Source organism: Penaeus chinensis, chromosome 14 (assembly GCF_019202785.1).
Source record: "Penaeus chinensis breed Huanghai No. 1 chromosome 14, ASM1920278v2, whole genome shotgun sequence".
NCBI classification, from domain to species: Eukaryota; Metazoa; Arthropoda; class Malacostraca; order Decapoda; family Penaeidae; genus Penaeus; species Penaeus chinensis.
Window position 1 is genome coordinate 21,083,829 of NC_061832.1, and position 17,500 is coordinate 21,101,328.

The window sequence follows — 17,500 nt, forward strand, 5'->3', positions numbered from 1 at the left end:
GTAATGATTCATGAAACATAAGAAATTTTGCATTAGCAGTATAAATATACAGCTATACATGAATAATTCTTCATAAAAAAAAATTATACATCAATAATTCATCCATGCATAGGGTGAATAGTGCAACTGCTGTTGTACTACTCAGTTTCCTGTGCTTGAAATACACTGTCGTACAGTCCATTTAACAAACTATGTACAAATTAAAAAAAATATACTATCTTAAAAACTAGATCAATTATTAAACAACTTATTTTCTGTTGGAATGCCTTCAAATCATAATGATTTCATATCCATTCACTACACTTTTTTAACTCATCGTCAACACTGGTTTCACTGACATTAATCATTCATGACATGTTGTCCGAGTGATGTTGAAGCATTCCAGAAAGTCTACGTGTCCATTTTCACTTCAAGGTTTTCAGAACACAGGGAAGGTACTTCCACAGATGCAGGAGCCTCTTCAGTGTCTGATAACATCATCATGACATCATCAGTGGTTGAAATCACTTGTACTGGAGATGTCATTAAGCTGTCAGGGTCATCTTGAATCTCATGACCAGCTGGTACGCCTGCTGGAGATACCATCAAACCAGCCATAGGGATTCTAATAAAATAAAGAAACAATGAAATCACTCTGACTACATCAGACACATCAAAATTGTCTAAAGCTTGTACACTTTTTTCTTTTTTTTTTTTCCAAGCTATATTGTTACACATCATAAAGATACATTTCAGATTAAAATAAGTATTATAAAGGACTGCTATTTCATGGTAGTCTTAGACATTTTTTTCCCCCTTCAGTTTTTAGCTTCAACACACTGACATAGACAGATATACAGAGAGACACACAAACACAAAAACACCCCACCCACACAAGCACATACAAAAGCATCCATACACTCTGTGTTAAGCTATAGACTATTATTATTTTCAACAACAAAATATTTTTCATTATTCCCTGCATTAAAAAAGGTAATGATAATGTGAATATGTTTATCGATTAAGCATTTTCTGACAACTGATTTTACTCTACAACAGAAAATCAATTAAATGCTAAATGTCACACATTTTTGCAATAATAAATAAAAGAAAAACAGAAAATCCATAACACATGTGTAGTAGTAACTTGAATTTTTTTTTCTTTTAAATGTAAAAAATCTTAATTCTAATCATTATAAAGCAACCAAGCAAAAATAAGTTTCTAAAAGTAATACACAGTACTTACTTGGACCAGGTTATATATATATATATATCTTTCTCTTAAATCTACATTTATCTCTGCTAATGTTGCTGATAAACATGTGTAAAATGAATAAGTAAATGAAGAAAAAGGAAGCAAAATAAGTGCAAAATATGACAAAATGTATGAAAAATTAATAAGGAGAAAAAAAAAGGAAAAAGAAAAAGAAAAAAAAAAAAGTAATTAAAAACACAAATCTACATTTATAATACTTTTCAAATCCTGAAGCTTTTCCCTATAGCTCTTAATACTTACTTTAAAGCATAGCTTATTCTACCCAATGTTGGAACAGATAAATGTAAAGGGTTCATTCACTGTCCTATCAAACAAAATGCACTTGCCGTTCCATGCTGATAGAGGAGTCCACGTATCATCAACTGTCTAAAAAAGTGTTACCAATAAACTGCCATCACTGTAATCTAAGTCCTAAACTTGCATCACACATGTCAAAAATTATTTTGTGTTAAATCTGGCTTCCACTGATCTTTGATGCAGAAGAGAAGTAATCAACTCCTTTTTACTGGGATCCAACACTGGCTTAATTACAATAATTCTATAAAGTCTCAATTTATATTTGTCATCTGCTTTCAAAATGTCTTCCATAATTGACCAAACAAATATCAAAAAGTTTTTCAACAAAAGATAAAACATTTCCAATAATGCAAAAACAAATTGGACTAATCATACCTTCAAAATGATCTCTAATCCAAATGCTGATATTAGCCCAAAAATGATTTTACAATAAGATAATTAGGCAATCCATACACCAAATAAAACATGAACAGTCAGTGCCAACAAATTACTCCTTGTCAGTTAATTCTATTATGAGAAATAATATAAACTCTATTCCTACATGGGGGTAACTATTCTTTTATTTATAAAGACCTATGTTTCATATTGATACAACGGCTAATAATGATATTCAAAGAACAAAGGTATTATTAAGTTCAAGTTAATAATGAAATGTAGAGGGGAAAAAAAATAAAAAACTACCAACAGAAAACTGGATTGGACGATTCTTACTCTGAAAAGGAAAGGCATTACCTACCTTTGAGGGGAGAGGACATTAACGATTCTTCAGGAGAAAAAATACACAGTCTAGAGAAAAAATAAGATTATGCAATCTTCTTCAGAAAAATCAGCTAGTCTGATGTTAAAAGGACTGTCAATTAATTTCTGGGAAAAGGGAAACTACCAAGGCTCGTGGAAATCTGTACACTGGTAAGCAAATATTATATCAAATATAGGACCATTCCATAGTGTTCTTTAGAAAAATCAACCAAAAAGAGAACTTAACAAAGTAGGAAGTAAAGTCATTTACAGAAGTATATGTGGAATTTACTTAGACATCAAAATTAAAAGGTTCTCTCGATTTCTAAGTGACTTGGTGTAATATGTGTCCTATATATCTGATATGATTTATGAAGTTTCTTTAATCATCATTACAATCCTTGGGACCTGATTCCTCCTACAATAGCCTTGGCGTTAAGTTACCTATCTATAATTTATCATAGCAATTCAATGTATTACAAAAACAGAGAAATACCATAATTTTCTAAATAACCAAAAGTAGCAAGATATTTTATCCAAAATAAGACATTAGAAGTACTTGAAAAATAAGGATATTTCAGAAACTTGAGCATTTATTGTAGAAACATACTGGAATGGCCCTGCATTGAGATGCTAAAAACTTAAACAGAATCTGCTAGTTACTGCTATTGCTGGGTTGCAAAAAGTGAGAAAATCAAAACAAACTTCTACAAGGTATATACCAACCTTTGGGAAAATTCACTACTCTCAGTCTCTTCATCGTGCAGCAGAGCCAATTTCTCGTCTATTGAGGAAGCGGGTGATGTGGGGCTAGAGCGATTGTTCTCCATGGAGCAGTCGCTAACTCGTTCAGAGGAGTCATCACAATCAAGCAATGATGAATCCTTGAGGACAGCGGTGTCGTCATCTCCTCTATAGTAAAGAAAACAAAAGACAGGGAAGATTTGTTTAGTTTATCTCCAGGTAACATACATCATGAAACAAAATCATACCAATAAACCAAGATAAAGCACACCAATCTTGATCACAAAACTGAAAATCATTTGTCATATGCTGATCCAGTAATAACACCTCAGTACGATCATGTTGCTTTTGTATGCATTTATGTTTTAGTACTCTACATTTTCAGGGCAATACATGACATGTTGATTTCAGTTCTTGTAGCCAGTCTGGGACCTGAAGTGGGCAGTGTCAGTTAGCACCTACGAAGAATAAAACCAAGAACATTTGCCTTGACCAAAAATCATTTCCAATAAGAAAGTGCCCTGCACTCATCATTCAACATTTTTCTGATCTCCAAAGTCCAGGTAGAATAGTGTCTGTGTGTGTGTTTTACATATTTATCTAAAGTATAAAGAGGACAGATATCCGTGATAAATACTAATATAAAATAGATTTTCTTTATCTCTAACTTATAAATCATTAATATTTCATAAAACGGTTTTCTTATTAAATACATGATAATGACATTGCCACAGATATCATAAATCAGAGGAAGGAATCAGTTAATCATTTGTGAATAAGCAGAGAATAAAATTATATTATCAAGTTATGAGGATGTAACAAAACACTGAAAAAGCTTACAATATAATAATATCATTAGGTATATGCATCTGCACATCATTCCTCATCATATATATTTTTCTACTGTTCTTCATTTGCAAAAGTTGGACCTCTAAAAGCCATAATCATACTGGATATGTCATCTTAGAATCTGTAACAACTAAAACAAGTTATTCCACAGGTGGATCCAGATAACTAAGGCACAATGTAATGAATAAAGAATCTCTACATTGAGAATCCATACCAACTTGTAAATATGCAAGTCATTTCTTTGGATAATATATAAAAGGGGGAGATGAAAGTGGGTTACATATATTTTTCTCTCTCTGGTTTGGGTGCAATCAGAAGTATTAAATGCATTGAAGATCAGTTTATAAATCAGCTAGCTTTAGATCGAAGTTTGCAGTGCAAAATACTTGTAATTCCTTTATGATGCCATAACCTGATGCTCAGATTTCAAGTTTCACTGTTTTAATACTGATATATGTAGGTGTGTACTTAAAGATGAAAAAAAGTTATCATGTGCTAAAAATATGTCATGTGTTAGGTATCATCCTCCAAGTGTCAGCTCCCATACACATGCTTAAAAATATTCTCCCCCCCCCCCCCCCCCCACACCCAAAAAAAAAAAAAAAAAAATCTATAGTGACATGCACTATAGAATTAATCATTCAATACCTCATATACCTTTTGTTAAATCTTTTGTACTTACTGAATACGAGCTTTTCTTTACTCATAGCCCAAAATTTAAGAATATATAGACACCTTGTATGCAAACCTTTTCCACAGTTTTAAGTTTATCCATATGATATTCGTATGACTACCAGATTAAATAAGAAAGTTACCTTGACATTCACAAGTCTGCATAGAGGGTTAAGGCATACCCACAATTTATCTTACATGAAACTATATAAATATTGTGAAGCGTCTGTCTGTCTGTCATTCAACTAAATGTAGACATGTATCGCCTTGGGACCTTTAAGAGGGTTGGGGGATATTCCTGGCAAAGTAAGAACCCAGGTTTTCTTCCTAGATGTGTAGCCTGTGAAAAACATGACTTTCAAAAAGAATATTGACTTTTAAAAGTGGTGGGGGACGTTTCTGAAAATTAGAATTGAAATCCTTAGTTGAAAATGGATTACAAAGTGCAATTTTCTATATAAACATTTTCTGTAATATGAAAGTCTAATGCAAACTATGCAGATTTTTACACATACACACACTCACAAAAAGAGACAGGTCATACAGAGAGGAAAACAAGTTCTGATATGCAGTGAAAAAAATGAAAGTAATACTGCAACTTCTAGTACTCACAAATTACAAATATATCTAAAATTGGACTTTTACTTCAACTTTTCTTTACATTTTCAACAATGAAATTGAGATGTATTTCAATCAACAAGACAATATAAATAAAATTTCAACCACACACACACACACACACACACACATATGTATTTATGAATGTATATATATATATATATATATATATATATATATATATATATATATATATATTTGAAGCGGATGGTGGATGGAGGAGATACGGGAAGAAAGGACCTACTGAATAAGCAGTAGACAGCAGATATTAGCAATTCAAGGAATGGGAAAATTAGGATCGGTGACTAGGGCCTACTGATAAACTCCTTGCTGGCTGAGCACATGTGTAGCCATCTATGTAACAAAATTCATCAAAAACTACAGGGGCCAGAACATAAATCATAAATTTTGCTGTTGTCAAATTTCAATTGACATTGGTACATTGGGTGATTTTTGGGAAATGCCCCATCTGAGTCATCTTTTTATGATTTTCACACATTGAATGAATAAAGTGTGCAGAAGTTGGGCCACCAGGAAACATTAATATGTTTGATATAATAAATAAACACAGTGATGGCTGAATGCCAGTCATTCTTAAAATTTATTGATCTATTCTTTTGTAACTGCAAATAAACAAGTATGGCAAGACATATGGAAACATTTCACTTTGTTCTGTGAATATGTTAGCAGTAAGTACTGTTACTGTACTATATATGTCAATAACAAGTATCTATGGAAATGGGATGGGTGATGCCAAATTTGGCAGGAGTTTCACAATGCCAGGTTCATTATAATGGGCATATCTTGTATCTAAATCACAAGAATCTCTCCTCACACAATCCACTCAGACCGCTTAAACTGCAAGCTATAAGATTACACATTAAACTCATCTGGATCCAACACTGTGCTTTTGACAGACTTACTGAGTGCCAAGGGTACCGAGGGCACCAGTGAGAGTCATGGCCCGCATTTGCTGCATCATGTCCTGCATCCATTCGACAGACACCCTCAAGGAACCTGAAATATATGTTTTACATCAATGCACATTCTTGTGACTTCCATACAAAATCTACTTCAGGCTACAGCTGAAGAAGGAAAGTCCAGTTGAAGAAATTAGGAAAAAAAGAATAAAATTAGTTACCAGGTAACTGTGCAGGGTAGTAGAAATACTGTGATATGAATGGAAACAAAGGAAAAACAACACAATTTTGCAAAAACTATTCTTTCTTTGCAGGAATAAATTTCCGTATGGAATGGAATAATTTATATATTTGTATTATCCACAAAATCAATATGTATTTGATATAGCTATTATTTTTCACAGAGCATTAGCATAAGACAAATGATGAATCTACTTGCAAGTTGGTGCTCCAAAATCTTCAGTGACTAAAAAAACCCAATTACAGAATATACAAAAATACATATCATTAGATTACTGAGAATTTAAAACTGCAAAAATTATTAAATAGAGAAATTACTAAATTATCTTCCATCTTAAAAATGAAATAAAAAGTCCCAAAGTCCTAAAGCTAAGCTGAGGGGGGGGGAGGTGGAGAAGGAGGAGGGGGAGGAGGGGGAGGAGGTGGAGGTGGAGGTGGAGGTGGAGGTGGAGGTGGAGGAGGAGGAGGAGGAGGAGGAGGAGGAGGAGGAGGAGGAGGAGGAGGAGGAGGAGGAGGAGGAGGGGGAAGAGGATGAGGAGGAGGGGGAGGAGGAGGAGGAGGGGGGGAGGAGGAGGAGGGGGAGGGGGAGGGGGAGGGGGAGGAGGAGGAGGAGGAGGAGGAGGAGGAAGGGGAGGAAGAGGAGGAGGAGGAGGAGGAGGAGGAGGAAGAGGAGGAAGAGGAGGAGGAGGAGGAGGAGGAAGTGGAGGAGGAGGAGATGAAGATGAAGAAGGGAGGAGTGAGAGAAACAAAGTCTAAACATCTAGAAGAAAGGGTAGAGATTAAGGAGAAAGAGAAAGATCTGGAGAGCAAGCAGGCACAGGTAGAAGAGCTAGAAAAGAAAATTAATTTAAATTAAAAAGAGACAAGAGATGAGGAAAAGAAGAATAGTAATACTAAGGAGAAAGACACGAGAATTGGAAGATGAAAAACAAGATACGGAGGAGGAGTGTGGCTAAAAATTTTCTTCCATTTAAACCAACAAATAGATCATAACAAGGTAGTGGAGAAGTCTGTCCCAGTTCTTGTTACTGTAAGCATTACTTCAAGTATCTAAACTAAAAAGAGCAATGTAATGCCGGGTTAGCATGCCAAGTAGGAAAGTACTATTTGTAAAAGGATAGTAAATGGTTAATTTCACAAGGTTAAGTAGTAAAACTGAATACTTTTATTCATTTTAAATGTTAATAATGACTGAAGAGCATTGATATTAAAAAGTGGCATTGACTGTAATAATAGTATGAAATAAAAGTAGAAAAAGAATCTTCTAGTCTTAAAATCAGCTTTAAAATCATGAAATTTTTTACTGTTAGATAAAGAAAAAATACAGTAGATGCATCACATGCAATGTGAAGTAACTGTAATGAAACCTTTGAATTCACACAAACTATGTGTACCGTATCACACATACTTATCGACCATCGCAAAATGCCTCCACTGTTTGCACCTGTGTCTATGGAAACACATATACCTTTTGAAATGACAAAGATAATCAGTGACTTACTAATATTTTTAAATGCACTTTACTGGAAATACTAATTCTTTTTATAATACCATTGATTGCTACCTATAAGCCAACAACAGAAGATATTCATACTGCACTTACAACTTCTAAACAGTAACAGTAATGGGAAAGCAATTCAGATTATTAACACTTGGATTTTTGTATGTGCATTTCTTCTGCTCAGTCCAAGAGCTGGTATATAAAATAAAGTAGGTGCATTTTCCTCTGATTGCAACTTAAGCAACAGCAGCTAGTGGAAATATGACTTTAGAAAAAGAAGAGGAAATTAATGAAATGCCAACAAAACAAAGTAAAGAAATTATAAAAGTGATTTTCTGACTGTCATGCAAGAGACCTCTAACTATGATGCATACATAAGGCTGAAAAATATTTTGCCACTTTGTAAATATGAAACTGATAGTGCGGAAACTATTTACAATGTCACATGTTAATACTTACTACTATTGATGGGCCCAAGACGTTTTGCCACCATAAATAGTACTTCCGGACACCAAAAGTGGGGAATTCTTGGGAAGATTTTGCCCGTGTCAGAGGGAAGGTGAAAGCCTAGCTCTCCGAGCAGCTGGCGGAACTTTAAGGAGGAAAAAGCCTCTTCTTGCTCACTTGTCCAAGGTACTAGTGGTATAGATTGGTTTGATACTGTAAAAAAAAAGAAGGAAAAAAGATAAAACTAAGACACTACCAAAAAGATAGAGAAAAAAAAAAATTAAATCTTTCATAATGGTCACTGAACTGAATGTCTTCAACAAATATCACCAAATAATGAAACAAAGACATACATGTAAAATGACAGGGAACAGGTTCTGCCTTTGGTAGATTTGGGCCAACCATCTTCAGCTTTGAATAACAGGCTTCTAAGAGTTGTAGTTGCAACCACTGGACCTGAGCCCCATACCCTTCTTCTTTAAGTTGGCCTGAAAGAAATATAAGATGTTAAAATCTAAAAAGAAAAAGAAAGACAAAGAAAAAGAAGAAGAAAAAAAATACACAGTGTTCTCAAATGCTTTCCTGAAAATGTTTAAGGCAATATAACAAAGATAGTACACACCTATAAGCATTGTAATGGTAGTGTTGTCATCCCAGTCAGTGCTATCTTCTGTACAGGTCATGTTGCTTTCTGCACTTTCTTCGGTCTTGTCTGATGAAGCACCTAAGAGCAAACATATAATATATGTGAAAAACAGTTATTTCAGAAAGGCTTCTAATTTTTTTAAGCAATATCTTACTTGGCATTTCAAGGACACATTCTATGATACAATGTACCTGTCAAATTGTCTAAGCTAAAAATTTGCTTGCTCCATACAAAAAAGATATCAAATATCAAATCTGATATCACTTACAACCCAACTTCAAATAACAAACCTTGAACTGAATCACTTGTTTCCTTGTGCAATGGGATGATCTTCTCCTCCAAGTTCTTTGCATTGTCAACCTCCTGCAATGCCAGTTTCTTACTCTTAAGTGGGCCAAGCAGTGGCATCATCGCATGAACTTCGTTGATGTTCTTCTCAGAATATTTCTTGTTGATGTTCTTGAGTGTATGCTCTGGTGCAGACTGCGGTACATCCATGGATTCCTCCGAGTCACTGCTCACTTGCATGACATCGCACTCCACACTCAGGGCCCCTTCACTCTTGCTGGCCAGGGGCTCAATCTTGTGAAAAAAATCAGCATATAGGCAACTTGAAAACCAAACAAAGAAAGAATCTACTCACAGTGAAAATGTTTAAATTCTAAGATTCTTATGAAAAATTTAAAAGATTTTTAAAAATTACAGAAAAATACTACAGAAACTCACTGGTGGTATTTCAGCACAAAGTTTTGAACATTCACTTGTAGTTATAAATCCTCGGGCAAGCAACTTCTGGATAACCTGTCATGGAAAACACTAGTCAAGAAAAGTGGAAGTAACAACTATTGTATATTACAAACATTAGTCCATTACATTAAAGGTGTTATGATAATTATTCATGTTGACTTTCCCTCTCTTCTGCACATGTACCCAGGCCCATGAAACACATATACCTGGCTATACATCAGTCTTACAGTTGCAAACTTATAAACCCAGTTGACCAAACATCCAGTATGGACTTACATATACATTCATATGTAAGTGTCCATAAGTACATATATAAATATCCTTACAAACACATACACACATATACACCTTGCTTGAACGCACTCCATGCACAAACACACTAAAGGACAGACATGTATGTGCACTTACTCACTAGTTCATGTGTGTACACAAAACACACACACACCAGCACAGACGCACAGACAGACAGACAGACAGACAGACAGACACAAAACACACACACACACACACACACACACACACACACACACACACACACACACACACACACACACACACACACACACACACACACACACACACAAGAAAAAAAAGAAAAAATTAAATACTTCTTTCTTAATAGGTTCTTCTATTGAATCATCACAGCATATTTCCTTGATCTTGTCCATCAAATCTTGCTCACTGGTGGAGGCAGTGTACAGAGAGTAGAGCTGGTCTAGGTCTTCATCCCTAAGAAGGAAACTCAGTGTTAGATTTAAGGGACCAACAAAGTGACAGTATCCAAATATATCAAAAAGACAAAAGTAGCATATCTTCTTTATATCTAACAATTAATCTTTTGATTCAGATACAGTCGTGTTATTTATTCCAAAACTCACAGGATAAACTACTCCTTTTGAAACATTTACTGATTAAACTGATAATAATACCATTTTTGCATAATAACACTGTTATCTACTTAATCACTCCTTACGTTAGTTCAATGCCAAGAGGTTCTGACACTGGTTTCTGTGTGTCTTTCTTTTCCTTATTGGGGTGTTCTGTGCGAACACGAGTACATTTTCTCAATACATATTCTATGAGATCCGCCCAGTCCTGAAACAGTCAATCTTCATTTAGGATTGGTATTAAGAAACAGAAGAATAATGAAGTCTTGAAACACATGACTAGTTATAAAGTTCATAAATATGGTTGGGATTATATCTTCCATACAAAAGTCAAGAGATATCTAAAGACAAATGATGCATTTTACATGATAAAAACTTACTGCACACAATTCGAAGCCTTCTTTCCAAATGCGTAGAAATACTCTCAAAATTGGTGGCTGCAGTAAAACATTAACATTACGTAAGTCTCCTGCAATGTGATGCATCATTGTGAATATGCAGTCATTTACGGTTTCATCATTGATGTTGAAGTTTTCGAGGAGACGGCCATATTGACGCATCATGTCCATGGTGGCAAACCTAAAAGCAAAAGAATAAACCAATATAATAATATGGAAAAAATGTATTCAACAATTATCACTGATGATGCAATGCACTCCCAAGTTACAAAAGACTTATTTATAATTTGGCTTCAAGTTAAGGTACTTACTGCTTGATGTGATTTACAATGCTGAAACTCTGCAAGGATGCCATTGTGAGGTTGTTGCCCTCCTGAGTTGTTAAGAATCGATGATTTGTCGTAATGAGATCTTGGAGATAATTGAGGTTCAATACCCCTGGCCTGTACATGCGTATCAACAAGACGAACAACTGTCGGACTTCAACAAGTTGCCCTAGTTCCTCTGAAAATAAAAATCCAATATATTCATAAAAAAAAAAAAAAAATATTTGGTTAAAAAAATCTATTTCATGTTGTTACAAACCTATCAAATCCAAATGATACTACTATAAAACTACATAATGTCAAATAATCAAATCATTCAATTAACAACTATATCATTCAATTTTCCATCTCTCTTCCATCCTTAGGTTTAACTGCACCCACTAATTATCTCTAATTCAAGTCATGTGACCAAACCTTTTATCTGCAATAAATTCCCAGCATTACATAAGTTCTGCTCCTTCTTCAGACAGACATCGAAAGCTACAAAAAATTCTCTGAGAGCTGTAACCACAAGATGCAGGCGTCTGACATGAGGGAGCAGGTTGTCTTCACCAGAACGGACTGCTTGTTCCAGTTCTTCTTGCATAACTACTCCTTCATATACCAAGTATGAAACCACCTGGAAAAAGCACCCTACATTAGCATATAATTTCTGTCTGAAATTCTGCAAATTGTGTAACATACTGTATATATTTCATGTACACATAACTGCCAATTTACAAAATATTTGTCTTTCATATTAAAGAGATTTAGGGAAAAAAAAAAAAAAAAAATTGTATAAAACATTTTTCTAAATAAAACTTGCGTCAAATAAGGCAATTTCATATTTCAATTTGCATAAATATATATTGGAACATATTGTTCTTTTTCACTCAATATTCAGTGACTCAAAATTTTATACTTTGTAAACTGAGGCAAGTTCAGAAGAATATCGAATTATTACAATAAATAAAATTAATATCTGAATCTATGAAAGATCTTTGCTAATACTTACATCAACAGATAAAACTGGACAAATTTGTGAGAGCTCCAAATCCAGCTCAACAGCAAAGCGCAGGAAGTATGTTATGAGCCACAAAACATGAGATTTGTCAAGATCAATTTGGTAGGGTAACATAACTTGTAGTCTTAAACCCTGTACCATATTAGAATACCCATTAAGCATAAAGTCAACGGTGAACTCCTTCAGTAAGTTTGATATGTCATCTGCTGTTGGGTGATGATGTAAGAGGGCCTTTGCCTTTATGCTATTGCTCTCTTTGCGTTTCATCAATTTACTCCGCTTGATGTTTCTTTCCTGTAGCGCCTTCTGCAACATTTTGGCTGGTCTTGGCTTGCTCAGCATCTTGTGAGGCTTCTGATGATGTGGTCGCTTGGCATGGGGGCCCTCGTCACATTCTGAGCCTGTTGAGTTACTTGATTCATTATTCTCCTGGGTCTCTGAAAGCATCTTCTGTGACATTGTATGTCTGGATCTTTTCTGACCTGTTAAAGGTTTATTCTTAAGCAACTTTGGCAACTGAGGTGGAGGCTTTTTCTCACTTGAATCACCACTTGACCCTGACTCCTCTTTGTTTGGGGGTCTCTTGATGGATTCCTGTGATGAACACATTTGCTGATTGACCTCCTCGTCCATTTGGCCCATATTATCTATGGTCTCTACTCTTAATGGTGTTGGGTCACAGCCACCATCCTCCATTAGCAATGAGCCAACAGCTGTTAGAATTTCATCTTCAACATTATGAATGTACTGCGGAGGATTTGGATCCCTACTATCAATGTCTATCTGTGATATTGGGGATTCCTGGCCCATTGCAGGCACTGGACTACTACCTTCACTACCCCCTTCACTTCCTCCACTTCCTCCTTGGTCACTTTCTCTTTCACTCAGTTCATCTTTCATGTCACATGCACTATCCTTGACATTGTCAAGTCCTAAAGGTGAGGTTTCCATTTGGTCTATGGATACATTTCCGAGCTTATTTTTACTACGTTGTACTTTTATTTTCTGGACTTGGTCCAAATTATTTACTGATGCTTGATCAGTGGAATATTGCTGACTATCATCATTTGTAGAAGTGGAGTTCCACGTTTTCTGCATACCAATATGCTGACTAGTGCCCTCAGAGACTGACTCTTCGGGAGACGAATCCATGTTAGAACCTGAGCGACCAAACCCACTGTCCTTGCAGCTATCTGCTTTATCTGTCTTTGTAATCCTTGAAGTGTCTGAATTTTCATTACTTTCATTTACATTTGGATGTGTCTTCTCCCCTTTGTTAACACTGTCAACAGGAGATAACCTTTCTGAGGAGTCTGATACTGGATCAGATGTTGAGATGGCATCCTGTGAAGACAACAAGAGTAAGTGTTAAAGTTATTAGATACTTTTGATAAAACAGATTTCAGTGATTACTGAAATATCCAACTTATATGCTTGTAAAGAGAAGAAAAAATCTACTCACTGAGGATGACGATGACATGGTGTTGTTCTCATCATCCTCCGAACTCTCTGAGAGAGAGGATTCCAACCACTCGTGGATAAGCTTTCGAATTGTGCTTTGCTGCTGCTCACGATACATCAAGGAAACAAGCTGCACTAAGGTGACATTCCACAAATGCTGTGAAGAAAAAATTAAAATGATCCTTTACTGTGATTACTGAATATTTATGGAACTGATAGTCACAAAAGCCTTTTCATTATTTTAACAACTTATGATATTAAATATATACAGTAAGGTTAATGAAATGAGAGATTAAAATGAGTCTGTCAATTCAAAAAACTGAAACTGAAAAATCCTTGTCTGGCTTTAAGAAATATTGGTGTATATATTTAGAAAAAAAAAGCTTTCAGATTTTTTTTTCAGTGATGCATAAACCTGGAAGAACATAAATTATAAAAAAAAAAAAAATTAATAGAAAGTATTTTGACTTTAAAATAATAAGAAATGTAGAAGGCACTACCATGTAGGAAAATGGACAATACATAGTTGTAAGTACATCATTATGTTACAATAGGAAAAACGAAAGAAAAAAGAAAGAAGAAGACAAACTCACCTGCTGGTCACAAGTTAGCAACTGTATCAAGATATTGTCAAATCTATGAGCAAACAGGTTCCACATTATTTGGTCTTCTGTCAAAACATCTGGACTTGTTCCAGCCTGAACAAAAGAGAGGAAGATAATATATAATATGAAAGATAAATTATTTTCTTCATGATAATTTCCTAACATTAGAATAATCAAAATTACAAAACTCTTTACACCCAGTATAATTCATCATGTAATCTGTCAGACAAACTATCCAAAACTTTTTAATGACTACAAACTTCTACATTCCTCTTAGTCGACAGATTTGCTTCCATCCAACATGTAAACCTCAATGAAAACCAAACAAAAAACTATGCCCATACCTGCTGATTTGACGATGAGGATGATGTTGGTGGATTGTACATGGCTTTGTTAATGAGTGGGCAAGGGATGTTGCTCACGTGAAGGAGGTTTCTCACGAGCAACAGGCAATGGTTGATAAGTTCACACTCGGCAAGGCTTAGCACCTTTGAATCCTGGACAAAAAGAAAAAAGAAAATATATAATTGAAGGATAAGTGATTATGCATTTATGCAATATGGATGTGAAGGGTGAGGGAGAATGGGTGGGGGGGGGGGAAGGGGGAGGGGGAAGGGGAGGGAGAGAAGGAGAGAGGGAGGGAGGGAGGAAGGGATGGATGGAGGGAGGGAGGGAGGAAGGGATGGATGGATGGAGGGAGGGAGAGAGGGAGAAAGGGAGAGAGGGAGAGAGGGAGAGAGGGAGAGAGAGAGGGAGAGGGAGAGGGAGAGGGAGAGGGAGAGGGAGAGAGAGAGAGAGAGAGAGAGAGAGAGAGAGAGAGAGAGAGAGAGAGAGAGAGAGAGAGAGAGAGAGAGAGAGTGAGAGAGTGAGAGAGTGAGAGAGTGAGAGAGTAAGAGAGTGAGTGAGAGAGAGAGAGAGAGAGAGAGAGAGAGAGAGAGAGAGAGAGAGAGAGAGAGAGAGAGAGAGAGAGAGAGAGAGAGAGAGAGATAGAGAGATAGAGAGATAGAGAGATAGAGAGATAGAGAGATAGAGAGATAGAGAGAGAGAGAGAGAGAGAGAGAGAGAGAGAGAGAGAGAGAGAGAGAGAGAGAGAGAGAGAGAGAGAGAGAGAGAGAGAGAGAGAGATGGAGAGAGAATGGAGAGAGAATGGAGAGAGAATGGAGAGAGAATGGAGAGAGAATGGAGAGAGAATGGTAGAGAGAGAATGGTAGAGAATGGTAGAGAGAGAATGGTAGAGAAGGATGTAGAGAGAGAATGGTAGAGAAGGATGTAGAGAGAATGAGAGAGAATGAGAAAGAGAGAATGAGAATGGGAAAGAGAATGAGAAAGAGAAAGAGAGAGAGAGATGGGGGTAAAGCCAGAGATAGTAGAAAGGGAGACTGATATCTATAATACCGAGAAAAAAATGTATATATACTGTAAGATTCTATTCATGACTCACCTGTAAGACAGTGCTCATCAAATCAATGAGAGCTTTTGTGACGCGGGTGTCTAGGAATAGTTTCTTAGTCATTACTATGGACGATTCCAGTTCATGTACAATGTGCCGACCCTCATAATTTCTTCCCATTATCTCCACCGGCATGAGGCACTCCACAGGCGTCATCAGCTCTTGTAACACCCTAAAAAATGAGTTAAATGAAGCCCATAAATATTAACTGTCATGATGATATGTAACTTTTTATGTAACACACTGAAAAAACATTTTAACTTTAGATGTAAAAAAAAAAAAAAAAAAAAAAAAAAACAACTCCCTATATATATATATATATACATCCTGTAGTACATAAAAAAAAGAAAAAAAAATGAAAATTTATGACTGTTTTTTACGATTTTATGTCATAATAAAATGAGAAAGGGAAAAAAAAAAAAAAAAAAAAAATATATATATATATATAATTCAATTCTTTTGTTGTCAGGAAAAGCAATAAAAATAATAGTCTAAATTTGTCGGATCACTTTACAAAACAAAAGCAGCAAAAATAGTTCTTTAGGGAATTCGATTTTGATTCAACTTTTATGAAAATGCTATTTCAGTCTTTCTCTTTGTACTTATTTTGCCACATCCAAGAATTGCATTTTCTAAATTGATGAGTCTTTTGATGGTTGTTTGGCAATTTCTTTGAGCAGTAAAGTCTCTGAAAAGCAATAACTGTGGTAACTCCAATATCAGTTTCTGTTAGAGTGTGTCTAGTATGTAGGTATTAACTTTCCTTTACCAGAAAACTAATTTCTTTAGGTGAGACATTAACTAATTGTGATCCTTGGCATGTATAGTACATAGTAAATATGTGATAGGCATGGCTAGCCTGTTAGACTGATACTAGAAACATGTATTTATTACATCAAATAAAAACTCTTTTATGAATTTTCTTAATGCTGGTGACCGACGATCATTGATGTGATAGTGAAATGTGGGTTTGGGTTCCCTAGAGTTATACACCCTGTAGTACATAAAAAAAAAAAAAGAAAAAAAAATTGAAAATGAAAATTAAAATCTATGACTGTTTTTTAAGGATTCTATGTCATAATAAAATGAGGAAGGGAAAAAAACAAATACTTACTTAATGGTTGCTTCCATTACTCCTCTATCATCTTTCACATGAATTAAAGTTGGCAGCAAATTCTGGAAATAAGAAGAAAAAATAGGTAATCACTCCATGACAAAAATACTAAGAAAGTAGAAATAGGAGAAGAAGAAAGGTTTCCTGGAGAGAGAGAGAGAGAGAGAGAGAGAGAGAGAGAGAGAGAGAGAGAGAGAGAGAGAGAGAGAGAGAGAGAGAGAGAGAGTATCTGCATTACATGTACCTGCATGACTTATTAAAGTAATCCTTCCCAAATTCTGTTTCTATGATACTGCTGCTTTAAGCTCTGCCCAGCACCAACACCAAAGCCATTGTGCAGTTGCTTCTTCAGATACCTTATCATTTACTTAGAAACTGAATAAATGGAAGAGTAATAGAAGATATATTCAATGCAACAATTCAGTCTGCAATATACATTATACGGTCTGAATGTTTGTTGAATTATGCATGCTGGCAAAATTTAAAAGACTGAAATCAAAGCCATATGTGTTTTCTATGATATTTGTACCTTCTCATGTAAAAGCCAATTAAAATGTAAATTACCCGGATTACTTCTAATTA

The 17,500-nt window shown here is 35.3% G+C and overlaps 1 protein-coding gene across 3 annotated transcripts in view; it reads right to left on the reverse strand.

Moving 5' to 3' along the window:
* LOC125032624 (protein timeless-like) overlaps window positions 1–16,989 on the reverse strand; it is a 17,529-nt gene extending 540 nt beyond the window's left edge. Inside the window, exons 1-19 of one of the 3 annotated variants that reach the window (XM_047623892.1) lie at window positions 16,919–16,989; window positions 15,796–15,976; window positions 14,699–14,851; window positions 14,343–14,447; window positions 13,751–13,906; window positions 12,280–13,632; window positions 11,700–11,904; window positions 11,271–11,463; window positions 10,942–11,140; window positions 10,648–10,769; window positions 10,283–10,403; window positions 9,654–9,728; window positions 9,218–9,509; window positions 8,904–9,005; window positions 8,635–8,769; window positions 8,294–8,494; window positions 6,097–6,190; window positions 3,017–3,202; window positions 1–604 (exon numbers count right to left, since the gene is read on the reverse strand). The exon at window positions 1–604 is cut by the window's left edge and continues 540 nt beyond it. In XM_047623892.1, coding sequence (XP_047479848.1) covers window positions 391–604; window positions 3,017–3,202; window positions 6,097–6,190; window positions 8,294–8,494; window positions 8,635–8,769; window positions 8,904–9,005; window positions 9,218–9,509; window positions 9,654–9,728; window positions 10,283–10,403; window positions 10,648–10,769; window positions 10,942–11,140; window positions 11,271–11,463; window positions 11,700–11,904; window positions 12,280–13,632; window positions 13,751–13,906; window positions 14,343–14,447; window positions 14,699–14,851; window positions 15,796–15,976; window positions 16,919–16,935 — 4,104 coding nt within the window. In that variant the 5' untranslated portion in view covers window positions 16,936–16,989 and the 3' untranslated portion in view covers window positions 1–390. Of the gene's footprint in view, window positions 3,203–6,096; window positions 6,191–8,293; window positions 8,495–8,634; window positions 8,770–8,903; window positions 9,006–9,217; window positions 9,510–9,653; window positions 9,729–10,282; window positions 10,404–10,647; window positions 10,770–10,941; window positions 11,141–11,270; window positions 11,464–11,699; window positions 11,905–12,279; window positions 13,633–13,750; window positions 13,907–14,342; window positions 14,448–14,698; window positions 14,852–15,795; window positions 15,977–16,918 lie in introns of all 3 variants that reach the window. The other 2 variants (XR_007115555.1, XM_047623893.1) reach the window with 2 other exon arrangements.
* Between the last annotated feature and the right edge of the window lie 511 nt (window positions 16,990–17,500).